The sequence below is a fragment of the Anneissia japonica genome, unplaced genomic scaffold (genome assembly GCF_011630105.1).
Source record: "Anneissia japonica isolate Jap-2015-1 unplaced genomic scaffold, ASM1163010v1 scaffold2055_len368625_cov186, whole genome shotgun sequence".
NCBI classification, from domain to species: domain Eukaryota; kingdom Metazoa; phylum Echinodermata; class Crinoidea; order Comatulida; family Comatulidae; genus Anneissia; species Anneissia japonica.
In genome coordinates, this window is record NW_022757341.1 from 5,137 (window position 1) to 20,966 (window position 15,830).

Consider the following 15,830-nt stretch of genomic DNA (forward strand, 5'->3'; position numbering starts at 1 on the left):
ATATAAAAACTATAAAAATTCTATTAAAATTCTATAGAAAGTCTATGAAAATTTTATATAAAAAACCTTTAAAAAACTATAGAAAATCTATAAACAATTTTATAAAAACCACTTATAAATCTATAAACATTTTATAGAAAAAAACCTATAAAAATACATTAAATATGCGAATAGAAATTCTATACAATTACTGTATAAAGAAAGTGTATATAAATTGAACGATTTTATATAGAAAATTTGTGTATTCTAAAAAAAAAAATGTGGGTGTTGTGTGTTTTTGGACAATTCAACTGCTCTTCAACTTTAACTGGCCCCAATTTCAATTGGTTTGCAATGGTCCCAGTTCCAATTGGTAACAATGGCTTTAATCAACTTCTGCAGACTTACAAAATACACTATGAGTTCATATACAAACCATAATTTCTTTAATTTAAAACATCAACAAACATCATACGACAGGGACATTGCTTCCCTATGGTCTCATTTACTAGCATACCCCTTCATATATTATCGTTTTGCTAATGTCTTACTACTAAACATACTGTACCTCAAATTCAAGGCTATTCTACATTTCTTTGCTTTTACAGTCCGGTTTTTTTCGTAATGTAGTCCTATTACAAGAGTTCATTATATAAAACAATATTCAAGAACCATTTGTGTTACAGGTGTGCATAAACCAGCATTCTTTGTGATATTGCAGCAGAAACTGTCCATAACCATGCCTTTTCTTGTCCGATGGTACCAAGCTAAATTTGTATGAATTATGCCGTTGAACAAATCTAGTTTGAAATATTAAATCACTGTGACTTGTACTAACATTTCTCGGAGTTTCACTCTTGCTGAAAGATATAACAAAACAAAATAGAGCGCATATTATAGAAACCGCTATTAAATGTATTACATCCCTTTATCCTTTATTATTGTATTAAAATATGAATAATATACATATATGTAACTAATGACAGACTAGCAGTTACTTATTTTTTAAACAAAAGAAAATTATTATTTTTTTTTTTAGTTTTCAAAACAGCTTAGCCTACACTACAATTTCAATATCCCTTAAGGCCTATATAGGCCTAATATGTACACATTAAATTTGATTAAACTCTATCGTGTAAACGACATCATCATCTATAGCATGTTGTTAATAATTAATAGTACAGGAAAGTAAAAATAAAACGTCAACAAAACATTATATTCACCTTTAGTAAGTCAGGTAATTTTCTGGCCTTCACCGATACGTCTTCAAACAAACATTAATGCTTTCCTACTACAATGATTGAGTTGACTGGATTGAGTTTTCACTTACAGTAGTTACCGAGACTTGGGTATCCTGAAATAAAATCACCATTTATGTTGTTAGTATAGGCCTTTTGATTACATTAACTTTCTCCAAATAATGATACAATTCTTTTTTTACACGTTAACCGATTATTTTATTAAAGCACTATAGAATGTCAGGTAATTTTTTCTGTTCCTTTACAGATACGTCTTTAAACAAACATTAATGCTTTCAACTACAAGATTGAGTTGACCGGATTGAGTTTTCACTTAATTACAGTAGTAACTGAGACTTGAGTATCCTGAAATAAAATCACCACTTATGTTATAGTATAGCCTAGGCCTACTGTGGATTTAATACATTAACTTTCTGCAAATAATGATACAATTCTTTACACCACCCCCTCTCCGGTTAACCCTAAACCCATTATTTTATTAAAGCATCATAGACATTAGTGAGGACACGGCCCAAATGCAATTTACCACTCTTCTTATGACATGCTAGACTATGGGGCAATTAACTTACAGCTTAGCTAGGCCAACAAAACGCCCAGCTTCTAGGCCTAGCCCTATATCCTCAATGGCCTAGAGAGAACAGAGAACCTCAGTTCTGTCTGTCTCTGTACGGCGGCTAGGCTAGTACCGGTACAGCTACTGTAGGCCTCAGGCTAGGCCAGGCCTCTTCATTCCAGCCTTCATCTACCACTACTACTAGGCCTAGGAGGAGGATAGCGTGTCTGCTAGAGTAGTAAACTAACTAAATAATAAAACAAAACCAACTCTTACCACTTGATAGTGAATGCAGTATTGCTAAAATACTTCCAAGAAGTATGAATTTATAACTGCCTAATATCACGAAAGTCCAGAGAAAAATTCAAAATACTACCGCTTCCGTTGGCTCTACATGAAGTGACAATTCAAATCAGCTGATGGTGTGACCAATCAGATTTGTGCAATTCGACACTAACATGTATTGGTTGGAAGGTGGGCTATCACAGAAAACAGGTTAGGCTGTTGATAACATTTTGCTGTCAACATTTTGTCAAGTTAATAGGTGAGGGATAAGTTTAGGGGACTACAGACCCCTCCCCCCCCCCATTAAGTTCCCATAAGGCCACCAATGTATTAGCGGTTCCAGAAATTTTTCCATAGAGTTTGAATAGATTTTATATATACATTCTATACATATTTTTTATAGATATAATTTTCAAAATAATTTTTAATATTTCATTTACAGATAACCCTTCCATAGCGTTCGTATTCATTTTATATATACTTTCTATAGAGAAACAATTTTACAAATTATAAACGTTTCCATAGAGTTTTTATATATATTTTCTACAGACTATTAAAAGTTACAGTTTTTAAAATGACTGTTTAAAATATTATACAGTTCTACAGAATATACTGTAAATAAATAAATTTATATTGAAATTTCATATATATTATACTCTATATAGATTTTATATGTTCCTATAGAGATAATCCCTATAAAATTGTTATAATACATTAACAAAAAATACAGGTAAGGACTATAATTTTTTATAGAATAAATATAGAAATTTTATAGTTTTATTATAGAGAACTTGTCATATCATTTGTATAGAATATTCTATAGAAATTCTATAGAATATACAAGATGTAAAACATGTTGGTAAGACTATACAAGTCAGACACGAATGTGTCAATAAAATATTGAATGAAACAAAAAAATTAAAAACATAGAAATTACAATAATATGTGTATATAGTATGTTATAGAATTCTATAGAAACTAGTTCCTCTATAAAACAATTATAATTTTTCTGTAGAAATTGATTAGTCTCTATAGAAGGTCTTTAAAGTTCTTTAGAATTTTTATGTATGGGTAGGAACTACTGTAGGTCTATCATAGTCCTATACCAGTCTGATACGGTAGTAGTAGATAAGCTAAGCTTACACTCTAGGTATAGGACTCTGACCACTCATAAACATTTGCCTAGTGATCAGTATGTTAATTGATGATGATGTTGATGTTCCTACTCGTTTCTGTACGCTACTTATAATAAATCGTGGATTGATCACTCCTATCCCAAACAAGGATAATCCATACTCGACTAGCGATTTTTTTTTCGAATCGATTATGTAGTCACGTCATATGTTCTGATTGGCCTAACGAAATGAATAAAAAAAAAAAAAACGGAAACAAAAACAAACAAAACGAGTTCTGGACCACATGCCAAACAGGAGAAAACACTTACCACCTTTCACCATAGAAACCTAAAACGCATCCTTTGCATATACCCTGTAAAGATAAGGTGTAAAATGTTGAGGTTCTGCCAGCTTGTATACATGGCTGAAACAGCGTAGGTTGAGGTGGTTAGGTCACGTTTATCGTATAAAGCATGACCACTTACAGGACCGGAGATGCATAGTTGGTGGCAGCTGCAGCTGACAAAGGGCAAAAATTTGCGAAGACTCAGTAAGACCAGTGTCGACGTTTAAATGTGACTTAAGGCCAACTCAGACACGATGGTTTGCGTCGGGGGCAGTCGCGTCGTGGAATATTAAACATGTTTAATATTTCTCACGACGGCTTAAGACTGTCCCCGACGATAAAAACCCTAAAGACTTGCCTCTTCATACAATATGGTTAACTTCGTCAACAGATATCTTTAGCGATTTGAGGCTATTTGTTTGCATTAGGCGCTTTATAAATCTATTATTGTTGTTGTTGTCTATTGTTGTTGTTGTTGTTGCTGCTGCTGCTGCTGCTGCTGCTGCTGTTGTTGTTGTTGTTGTTGTTGTTGTTGTTGTTGTTATTATTTTTATTATTAAAATTATATATTAGGATGCCTACTACCTAACAAGATTGTTTAATTGAGAGAGAAGGAGGAGCAGCATACCGATAGGGTGCGCTATTCTGAGCTCGTTATAAACTAGGTTATTTGTCTAATAAGGGAAAGACCCACAGAGGTGACGGAACTACAGGGTGCTGCGTTATAGAGAGTAATGTGTGACCGGAAATTGTCTGCAGTCAGTTGGTTCTTACCATGCGCCAGTGATGTTGGAGTAGTAACAGCAAGATGAAACTATTTATGTAATGCATAAATAAAGCTTGGGATTTGTCTTGTAGTGAAATGATTATTGTACATTTTAAGTGCTCCCTCCATGCATAAATGTAAGCTAAAATACGGTGATTAGGCCTAATTAGCGAAGATATGGAGACAATTATTTCGAAGTTTCCTCTCTCCAAGAAGGGATGCAAATGCTTTGTGAAAATGAGTACGCCACGGTACTTATTTTCACAAAGGAATACACGCAACTGGTTAGTTAACAATATGCAAATGTTACATAAACACCTGGGAATAAGTAAGGTGCAATCACGTTCTGTTGCCTAGCAAACGTCTGGACTGTAGGAGAGGGGGGCCTAGCCTACTGATGTACTGTGTAGCGGGGTAGACAGTATAATTATATGTGATAGAAAGTACACTTTTGAAAGAAATTAATTAAAATAAGAAAAAAGAAATAACCAAGAATACTTCAGTTGCAGACGTACCTTATTTAAGTATTATACAATGCGGCTCTTGTAGCCCTAGCTAGACAAGGCATCCATGAGCAAAGCAGTGGTGTTATCCATGAAAAAAGCACGCCGGGAAAGTTTGCCTTACCAGGAAAAGGTGACGTAATCTAGCTTATGACGTATGCATGCTAACTATAGCGTGAGTGTGATGTCACCAAAAATAAAAATGTTCTGTTATAACCAAAATATTAATAACTACTAGGTTTGTATGCGTAATTTCAATTAATACGAATTAAGGGTAGCACCATCTCCTTGCCATGCAAATTGCAGATCCCATTGACATCTCAGTCGAGAAATACGGGTATCTGAAGTTTTTCTCGCAAATCTGACTAAAAAACCATATCGAAATTTCACATTCCACTTCTGACTCTGGGTTGTGCTTCGCACACGCCGATGAGGGTGGCGCTCCGGAAACCCTGCGTCTAGTTGAGTATCGAGACCTCGACAATAATGAATTAATACATTTCTTTCTTGGGTAGGAGTTAACCTGTAAGCCATGTGAGGCCTATGGGCTCCTTCCCACACATCAGCCAGCTAAAAGGTTTTCGTCTAGCAATAAGGTCTTCAAGAGCAGCTGAGCTCAGCGAAGACCAGTGTCTACATTCAGCAAGATTGTCTTTAATAATATAGTTTAACATGATTACTATCAAAACAAATAATACTCTTTGCATAATGTTTGAAATACAAAGGTAAATCTCACACTGAACTTGGGGTACGGGCTTGCCGACTATGGGTACGAGCACGTGCGCCCCGTTTCCCCTACTGGGTCCCCCCCCCCCCCCCCCCCCCCAGGCCCTGTACACTGGCGCGTAGGGCAAACACAGAACGTTTCCATAACGTTTTTAAACGTTGTAGGAACGTTCAAACGTTAGGCTATATGGTTGTGAAGTTAGGTTATAAGTACTTTCTACAAAATAAAGTTTTTAGGTGTACCATGCTGATTGATTAGAAATAGGTAATAGATCTATTTTGGTAATTATATCTATTTTGCTATAATAATTTTTTTTTGTATGGGCGGCCCTTATGACCAAGAATTGTTATTATTGTTAGCGGCCAATTATTTATATTATTATTATTGGCTCCGATGGGAAGCTCTAAAACACTCGGCCCATTGATTCGGTGCCAGTTTTGAACGGGGGACGTGCAGGAAATTTTATACACATAAACTAAAATTGATTCCAATAAACGTTAATGGCCCTTTTTAAGTTGCACCCCAGTGTGCTCCATAAACCCAAAACAAATCAGGGGTTTTAGCAAGGACTGTACAATTGCCATTACCACAAGGAAACACATCGTATGGATGACACAGAGAATTCGGCAATTATTTCATAGACGGCATCTCATTTCGATAAAGTGTTTATAAACTTTATATTGTTTGATATTAATTTATTTTTATTTATTGTAGTTATTACGTTGCTTCTCTGTTTTTCTCCATCCTGTCTCGGCCATGTTTCTCCAAAATTTTTTTTGCGTCAGGATATTCTACCAAAGCCTAATGAAAAAAAGAGTATTGTGCTGGATAAAATAATGAGACTACATACATACAAAAATAATATACATACATACATTAACAATAACAGCAATATATAATAAAAATAATCAGAGGTGGCCCTCTCGGAGCTTTACCCATGATGAAGCTCTAGCAAAACCTCAATAATTCGGAAAAACATTGGTAGGCTTAACATTGATCATTATTCAAGAACCCCATGGATCACAAAAGTACAGTCTCACAAAAACAAAGACCAATTAAAACAAATTACAACAATTTAAAAAAATGGAAAATGTGAAGAGTGACATGTGGTGTAATGTAATATTGGCAGGAGTATTTTTTACCATCATGAGATCTTTCTTGGATAGACACAGCAGTTCCGAATAGCCAACTGACACCACATCAGCTGTTCTTCTGTTCTGCCCTTCGTCCAATTTCAGCAAACTTATTTCACCAAAGTAGTTTCCCTCTCGTAAGGTTGCCACTACTACATTTTGCCCTGTGTCTTTGTCTTGAATCATTACCTTAAAATTTGTTATCAAAATATTATCATTAAGATAATTAAACTCTTATAAATGGACGAATAATATTATATAAAAAGCGGAAGGGGTATTCGGGTAGTAGTCTAATACTTTAACAAATTCAAAACTATGTTTTTATGCTTTTCCTAGTTAACGAAATAATAATAATAATAATAATAATAATAATAATAATAATAATAATAATAATAATAATAATATAGAGCGAAATGCAAAACAATGCTTCTAAGCGCTTTCCACATAAAAGAACTTGAACATAAAATATCCTAACAGTAACCAAAAAAGAAAATAAACGCAGAGGAACCCTTTTCACCGCTCCGTCCTCCAGCACGTTGAAGCTCCCATTAAGAGCTCGCTGGAACAGAACTCACAGGAGCTCAAGTGAAAGTGGCATCTGACTATCCTATCCTACCAACAAAAAAGTAGAGTGAATTTTGAGGGAAAATATAACAATCAGATTCAATCAGTTTTCGAGTTTAAGCATAACGACATGTAGTATTATTACGTAGATTTTACATTACACTTGGCCTTCCATAGAAAAGGTATTAGGTAAGACGTAACTTATAGGTCTACTTAAACTATCTTCACAATGATAAACGGATTTTGCGACACATTCACAAAATAATATCGTTTTTGATGAATACCGTATTAATTAATGCTATAGGAGTATGATGGATCGACCATGTTTAATAAACAAAAACTAATATAGTAGAGTGTCTTAACGTCAAAATATGGAAGAATCATTACACGGATGACAAGACTTTAATTTTTGGTGGAGATACTTTTATCAACTTGCTTTTCAAGAAAATCTCTGGAGCCAAAAATAAAATCTTATTTTTGGGTTAAAAAATCGCGTTTTTGGCAAAAATACAGTTTTCAATATGTTTTTTTTTTACTGCTATAGTGCAAGCCCTACCTGTAGAAATAGGTTCAGAATCAATATTGTTTAGTCAGAAATAAGCAAATAAAGATGAAAAAATATAAAGAAAATAACAGATTTTTTAAACGAAAAAGTCGCTTTTATGTTAATCTTGATTTTAACCTTGAGCATAGACTAATAATTGGATTACCTGCATGACAAAAGTGCCAAATTTGATACAGATATTAGTAAGGGCATACAATTTGAAAATCTCTGGAGCCAAAAAAAAAATATTTGGGGGGTAAAAAATTGAATTTTTGGTGTAAAAATAGAATTTTTTGGGAAAAATGTTTTTTTTTTTTTTATAAATATTTTAGTATTTTTGACTATTATAGTACAGGGCCTACTTGTACAAACAGGCTTAGAATCTATATAGTCATTCCTTTTTTCACAATAAGCATATAAGAATGAAATAGTTTTATCAACAAAACCAAAAAATAAATAAATAAAAAACTCTACTTGTTGACACTTTTTTTGGCTAAAAACATAATTTTTTTTGAAATAAATAAGGATTTTATGACATTTAAAATATACCTGATATGCTTTGCATGTAAAAATATTCTAATCAAAAGTATACCTCACTTGTCGATAACATGTCAGAATCCTGACATAAGGGTCATAGGGATTATTCTAGCAACATTTTTGTTTAAGAGAGAGAATAGCCTAGCAAATTAGTGTTTCACGCTGCATTTTTGGGGTCATTTTTCGTCTTTCCACAGTCGTATCTCAGCAAATACTTTGTGTTCCATTCGGCATTTGAAAGGCAATTCTTTTCTTATTGCTTTAGTATTTCTTATAATTGTATTGCTTGAAAAAAGTCACCGTCATTTTTCACTTTTCGATTGGTGCTATGCTGACCCCACACCACCGCGTAGAGACTGCATTTTTATCTCTATTTAGCGACTTCGTTGGCTTTAAATTGCCATTTCGACTGTTTACCAATCAATATTATCTTGTAGTTCCTCCGGTAAAATGAGAGTTGAATATTCATAGATTCTTCTCATATAAAATATATTCTCATTGGATGAAAAAATTCACCGTCAAAACACTAATTTCAATATGAATTAACAATCCTATCTAAGCATTATGCCAGCGAAAATTTATAGCTTTTGTATAGCCTTCCGTTATTGTTAATGAATGAATCTGCGTTGTACTGTTGTTATGAATCTTTGCCTTAAATTGGCCAATTTCCTTTAGGTATTTTATTTCCACCTTCTACATACTCATTAAGTAATAATATGTTGTCAACATTTACTGAGTGTTATTGTTTGACAATGTAAAATTCTAAAACAAACGGTTGTAGGGTTCTTTGCCAGCTGGTAAGAAGCAGGAACGTACCATTATCGAGCAGGTCTTCGATAGCCGGATTCAGGCTGGCTAGGAAAAGTGCGTAGTAAAATATGAATGACCATTATAGCCTAGATTGTAAAATTGTTAAACTAGAACAGTACTACTGTTAATAATAATATTTAAGACTCAAACAATGCATAAAAACCAAAAGCAGGCCTAATAATTACCACTTATAAAAAGGATAACAAAGGCTTCTGAAGGTCAATTCGCTGCAGTGAATATGGGCCAATTAAATTTGATTGTTTCGTTGCAAAAATGTGGCCTAAGAATTCATATGTAAAAAAAACACAATTGTTTTGTCATTTTAAGGCGAAAAATATTATTTTTCTTGTTAAAAATTATAGATCTGTTGACATTTAAATTATAACTAACATGCTCTGCATGTAAAAATATATTTTAATCGATATCATACCTCACTGATCAATAATGTGTCAGAATCTGACATTACAGTCTTAAAGAATCACAATTGTGCCTATTTTTTAGTTTAAACGACGATTTTCGGTACAAAATAGAATTTTTTGATATTTATACTGATTTGCTCTGTATGTAAAAATACATTTTAACCAATACAGTATTATACCTCGATAGTCAATAATATATTAGAATCTTATAAAGGCATTGGGAAAAAATTAGATTTGTCTATATAAAACTATAATTGCAGTTCTATGTAAAAAATACATTTTAACCAATTATATATTACCTTACTAGTCAATAACATCTTACGTAAAGGTTTTTAAAATTCCCAATTTGGCAATTTTTTTTGGTTAAAGTTTTTTATTTTTGTTGAGATTTAACTATATCCTGTGTGTTATATATTATACCTCACTGATCAATAATAGTGTCAAAATATTACAGACGGTTTAAAAAAATGTTTTAATCAAAAACTTCACCTGGGCTAAATATAGTAAATTTTTGGTACAAATAGAGGTTTGGGCTTCGTTTTTCTATAGTAGTTAGACGCTCTCATAAAGCCTATAATGATCGCCCGATTTTGAACCTCACTGGGCTCACCATAATCTATCAAGGCCTATTCTGGCCTATTCCCATGGCAAAAGGGCATAACTGACAATTTGATATTTTGCAGATATTAAGCAAAATGTGTAATTTATTTAGCACTAAAATGTGTTTTAGTATTTGATTTCATATTTTCCCATAGTTTATTTCCATAGTATTAAACTGTTGCCATTCAAAGTAAGGCAAGATTATATAGCATAAATTAACTAGACTTACCATGTTTGCCTAACATTAACTAGACATATGCTACTGTCAAGAATCATACTATTTAACCAATTTCTATTTACAAATTGTGAGTACACAAACAGTAAGAATAATAAAAATAATAAAACTTAACATGCAACCTTCATTGTAACCAGGGAGAAAGCTCTGTTCTAATTAGTTGGCTGTTGAAAGAACGTCACGATTCAGCGTATCACAGCCTATCTTTGCAGTTATGCCCTTTTGCCTTGGGAATTTACTGAAAATTGTGTAGTTATGCCCTTTTGCCATGCCCCTATCTAGCCGGGGGACACTTTTTTACAATTTTTTTTCTGTCAACATGTGTAACATGATGTACTGACCCCACTAGGCTATATAACTTATTTTCGCCAAAAATGTCAGTTATGCCCTTTTGCCATGGGGGTCAGTATAAGGATGCACATTTCTTCCCGTGACAATTTCGATGGGGGTGGGGATGCATTTTGCTAGCAACATGGTCTTTAGTCTGCATGCCACCTATGATCCAAGATGGATAAAGGGCAGTGCCCTTGGTGGTTTGGGGGCAAAGCTTTGGGCCTATATAGTAGATTTCTGCAAAACCATAATTTTGGGGTTATTGGGGACCTGAAGAAGTAGCGCTTCATGTCCTGACACCTGTACATATGTATGCCTAGAAGTTGTTAATATGGATAAAGCCGCAAAATAACATACTCGTACCACATTTATTAAATATTAACAGTTAGAAGAGATGGTAAATGAAATGCATGCTACAGCATTTGGCAATAATTAGGAACGATAGTAAAAATGGGTTTTACAAAGTGAACCTTTGGAAATTTGAGGGTCCAGCATTGGGGGTTTGTGCACAAAAGGGACAACAATAGAGTTTTGAGAGCTATTCTTAAACTAATAATTTGTAAATATTCTATTTAAAATTTTATTCATTGGGTGTCGTGAGGGACCTCTGAAGAAGCGTTTTATGTCCTTTACATCTGTATACCTCTGCAGTAGCGATATCACATCACCTCTGTTATAGCATCAATAATTTTTGCAAATATCTTGAGGAAAGTACTGTATGTCCCAGTGCCCTACCCCTTTCCTTAATTTTACAGAGCGTGATATACCACATTTATTAGAAAAGGAAGAGTAATTGGCAGGCCTGAACATTTTATTCCCCACCACCCCCGGCAGCAATATAGGCATTTCTTTCCATAAGCGAACATCCATATAAGCAATTCGACTCCCTTTTCCTGACATTTTAGCAACTCACTAATAGCGACTAACTATTCTTTATTACGACAGGACCAGTAGGCCTACATAAGTATCAATAATTAAGGTCCACTGAGAGGTGTTCTTTCAGAATAAAAATGACCTTGTGCATCCACCAACCCATATGTTGACCAATCAGTTGACAAATATAATTATAATTATTGTGCCATTGAAGGTATTTATAATGATATTATTTTTTAGTTCCTCGAACTACCAAGTATATATAAAATCAACATAATACATAGGGGCTATTTCCCCCTCCACAACATCGGACCCCGGCGAGTGAGCCGGTTGAACCAGCACCGATACTACAGCAAATTTAAAAGGTTACGGCGCCCCTGACTTAACCGCTCGGCCAACCAACTCGCCTCTTATTGTTTTTATTCTTATTTGCTTATTTGTAACAAAAGAATGACAATATATATATATGTATATATATATATGTATATATATATATATATATATATATATATTTGTATATATATATACATATATATATATTAAAGAATGAAGATTCCACGTTTGCTTCGATAAATAAAAAATATAGAAAGACAGCAATAGAAAACAGCTATGAGTTGTAAACATACTAGAAACAATATAATTTATTAATTCACAAATATTTCAAACACTCCTGTGTTCTTCCTCAGTGTGAGGACAACTGACAAAAAATACAAAGTACAGCAACATTCACACACGAAACGAAAACAGAACATCGAATCAGCGGTAAAGAACAAAGGCGCATAATAAGATGCGCATCCTAAACGTTCTACTTAATATGCAATAAACAAAGTAGATAAAAGCTGGATAAAGGCCTAGGAACCAAGAAAAAAATTAAGTATATATAAATGAATAGTCTGATAAGTAATCTAAATCTTTATTTAAACCGTTAATATAAGAATTGGTTCTAAGAATCCACTTCAATTCTTCTTTGCGTCTATGTGAGAGGGATAAAAAGTTATTAGCGACCGAAATAAATCTTATGTCATTAATGCTATGGTTAGGTAGATTGAAGTGACAGGCTACTGGGAAACCAGTGGAGTTGTCTCTGATGGGTTTTTTTTGTGATTATTAAATCGGAGGCAGAATTTAGTGCCAGTCTCTCCAATGTAATTACCAATTTGACATTTGTTACAAAATAAAATGTAAATAACGTTAGAAGAATCACAAGTAAGTGGAGGGGGTCCACACTGAAGAAGGGTGTACGGTAAGAATGGCCCCGGGAAAAATGGCCCGGAAAAAATGGCCCCGGAAATAATGGCCCCGGAAACAATGGCCCCGGTAAAAATGGCCCCATATGACAGGTAGGTAAAAATGGCCCCAATAATCAAATTCTGAATTAAAACTGATTTTCTCGAGTCATTATATGCATTTTTTTATCTTAACTAATTTAGGTTTTAAAAGGAATATCCCCAATAATCAAATTCTGTATTAAAACTGATTTTCTTGAGTCAATATATGCATTTTTTTATCTTAAATAATTTAGTTTTTAAAAGGAATCTAACATCAAACAAATTGCCATTTACATTTTCCTTTTTGCAAGAATTAATATTCAATGATAAAATATTCAAAGATAAATAAAAAGCCATGAATTACACTTTTATTTTTTTTTCCATTTAAATGTTAAAAAATAGCAACAACATAATCAATAAATCAACATAAATCATGCATTTATTAATACTAACATAATTTACTTGTGGCCGATTTCACGGAAGCAGAATCACAATTTTCCAGAAATTCAATCTGTGTATTGGTAAACCCCACAAACAGTGGGTTAGTATGAACACCAAATTATTTTTTTTTTTTTAAGAAAAAGAGAGTTCTACAATCATAATTATTGATATACCAAGTCAGTCAATCACAATTAAATTGTTTGATTTTCTACAGTGTGTTTGTGGGATTGAGCAATACTATTTAATCCTACCATAATCACCCTACCCTCACAATCGCACGCCATTTTAATTCTTAGCATAATTGCCATACATAACTTTATATAATTCTAAGCCAGTAGTAGGCACTTGGATTTAGTTAGTGTTGAGTAAAAACCAAGTATGCAACTAAATTAGTTGCTTAAATAAATGTATTCCTAATTATTCAGTTTACTAAAAGCAATACTTCTTTGAATAAACTCTAAGCAGACAATTTATTTGCTAAGTTTGCGAGAAAGTAAGACTCTCCCTTTTCCCATACATAAACTTGTGATTCAAACACACAATTGATCCAAATGCTTTAACTACTGTTTATTTGCATTGTTTAAAACATGTAAAGTTAATTCATTTGATATTTAACAAAAGTGAAGTTTGTGGTTATGTGCATATTTTGGTAGTTGAAGTACTCTACTTTGTTAGTGAAATAACATTTTTAAAACTTTTATTTCTACTATCAAAAAATGTTATTCAATGGCCATTGTTTTTCGATTATCTCTCAGAACATTATTTGCATCTGCTGTAATTGTTAAAAAAACAAATGCTTTTAAAGAAATTTAAAAAAAATCACATATTCATCTCAGTTCAAAGGAAAAAATAATACATCCTGCCTAATATTGTGTGTTTAGATTAGATTTTTTGCTTTAACTTTGGAATCTGAGATCATTTTAGATACTATTTCTGTATAAACTAAATTTTTATATTACTGTAAACCTAATGGGTTTTGATAAACTTACTCCGCACTACGGAATTTCCAATAAAAAAAGAAAATTAATTAAAAAGACCATAGATTAAAAATAAGTAAGGCATAACATATTTTTAATCTATGTTAAAGCATGACTATTTTTACATAATTAAATTTAGTAAATCAACTTATTATTTGTGGCTTTTATTTATTAAATCAATTAAGAACATAATCTCAAAACAAAATTTAATGACAAGAAAGATCGACGTTTCGGGTCCATCATGTAACCATTCTCAAGATCAAGTAAATTGAAAAAACTAAAAACAAAAATGCCAAGCAGTGACAGGAAGTAAGTAATTAATTTACATATCAATAGGGCGTACTGTGTGGAGCCACAATGGAGCTAAGCAATAATTATCCCTTCTTAGCAGATTAACTAGATAAACAGTTTGGCTTTGACTGAATCAGTTTGTTTGTCAAGTGTAGGTTTTAGTTCTTTGATCCAAAGCATTTCTTTAATTAAGCAATCGAACTTGGATTTGCACTTAGATAAAACCTTAAAATAATTAAAAGTTTCAGTAGCACTAATATAATGATCTTTTAAATGTTGTCCTATGTTACCTTTACTGTGCATAATCATTTCTTATTTAAAATAGAATTATTTAATCAATCAGTAACTTGTGTTTTTTAATTAAATGAAATTAATGATTTTCTTTAAAAAGATGCTACCCAAGGCGAGACTTTTTTTATACCTTGTTTGACAAACTCGCTGACTATTGTACATTTTACTGTACTGTTTTTCCATTTTAAAATGTTTGTGCTCGTTAGAAATTTAGATTTATTGTTGATGTTATCCATGACATTAATACGTACCGCGAAATGCCAGGCCTCTGAAAGTCGTCATAGTTGGTATTCGCCACGTTATTGGAAATTTTTATTTTAAATTTCGCGAAAATGGTTTATAACATTTCCTGCAAGTTCGTTGTTCAAAACTGGTGCCGAATCAATGTTTTAGAGCCTCCCATCAGAGCAAAATTAATAATAATAATAATAATAATAATTGGCTGCAAATCTAGTAATAATATCTAATAATATTAATAATTTTAAAAAATACTTAGACCTACTCCCAGAGCTACTCATAGGAGCTAAAAACTAATTTATTTTAGTTCTCAAATATGCATATTCTTTATGTTGATTTATTAATTAAATTTTTGCTACAAGGTATTTTACAACATTAATTTATTTTTTTTCTTGAATTTTATAATTGAGGGCCATTTTTTATTTCTTGATTCAATTCTTGCTTATACAGTATTTAAATATTTGAAGATTAAAAAAAATATATATATCATTTCTATTACCGAATTTTTCATTGGGGCCATTTTTACCTACCTGTCATATGAGGCAATTTTTCCAGGGCCATTTTTCCGGAGCCATTCTTACCTACATTCCTGAGGAAGAACACAGGAGTGTTTGAAATATTTGTGAATTAATAAATTATATTGCTTCTAGTATGTTTACAACTCATAGCTGTTTTCTATTGCTGTCTTTCTATATTTTTATTTTATCGAAGCAAACGTGGAATCTTCATTTTTTAATATATATA

General features: G+C 32.6%; 1 protein-coding gene and 1 long non-coding RNA gene across 3 annotated transcripts in view; both read right to left on the reverse strand.

Moving 5' to 3' along the window:
* Positions 1–408: 408 nt before the first annotated feature.
* On the reverse strand, positions 409–2,175 carry LOC117124644. Its single transcript, XR_004447998.1, has 3 exons — positions 2,068–2,175; positions 1,203–1,333; positions 409–839 (listed from the first exon to the last, which is right to left on the reverse strand). It is a non-coding gene; the product is annotated as an uncharacterized LOC117124644 (long non-coding RNA).
* Positions 2,176–6,042: 3,867 nt separating this feature from the next.
* LOC117124648 (cyclic nucleotide-gated channel rod photoreceptor subunit alpha-like) overlaps positions 6,043–15,830 on the reverse strand; it is a 27,318-nt gene continuing 17,530 nt past the window's right edge. For both annotated transcript variants that reach the window (XM_033270953.1, XM_033270952.1), the window contains exons 6-7: positions 6,676–6,855; positions 6,043–6,334 (exon numbers count right to left, since the gene is read on the reverse strand). In XM_033270953.1, the coding sequence (XP_033126844.1) occupies positions 6,251–6,334; positions 6,676–6,855 (264 nt within the window). In that variant the 3' untranslated portion in view covers positions 6,043–6,250. The remainder of the gene's footprint in view (positions 6,335–6,675; positions 6,856–15,830) is intronic.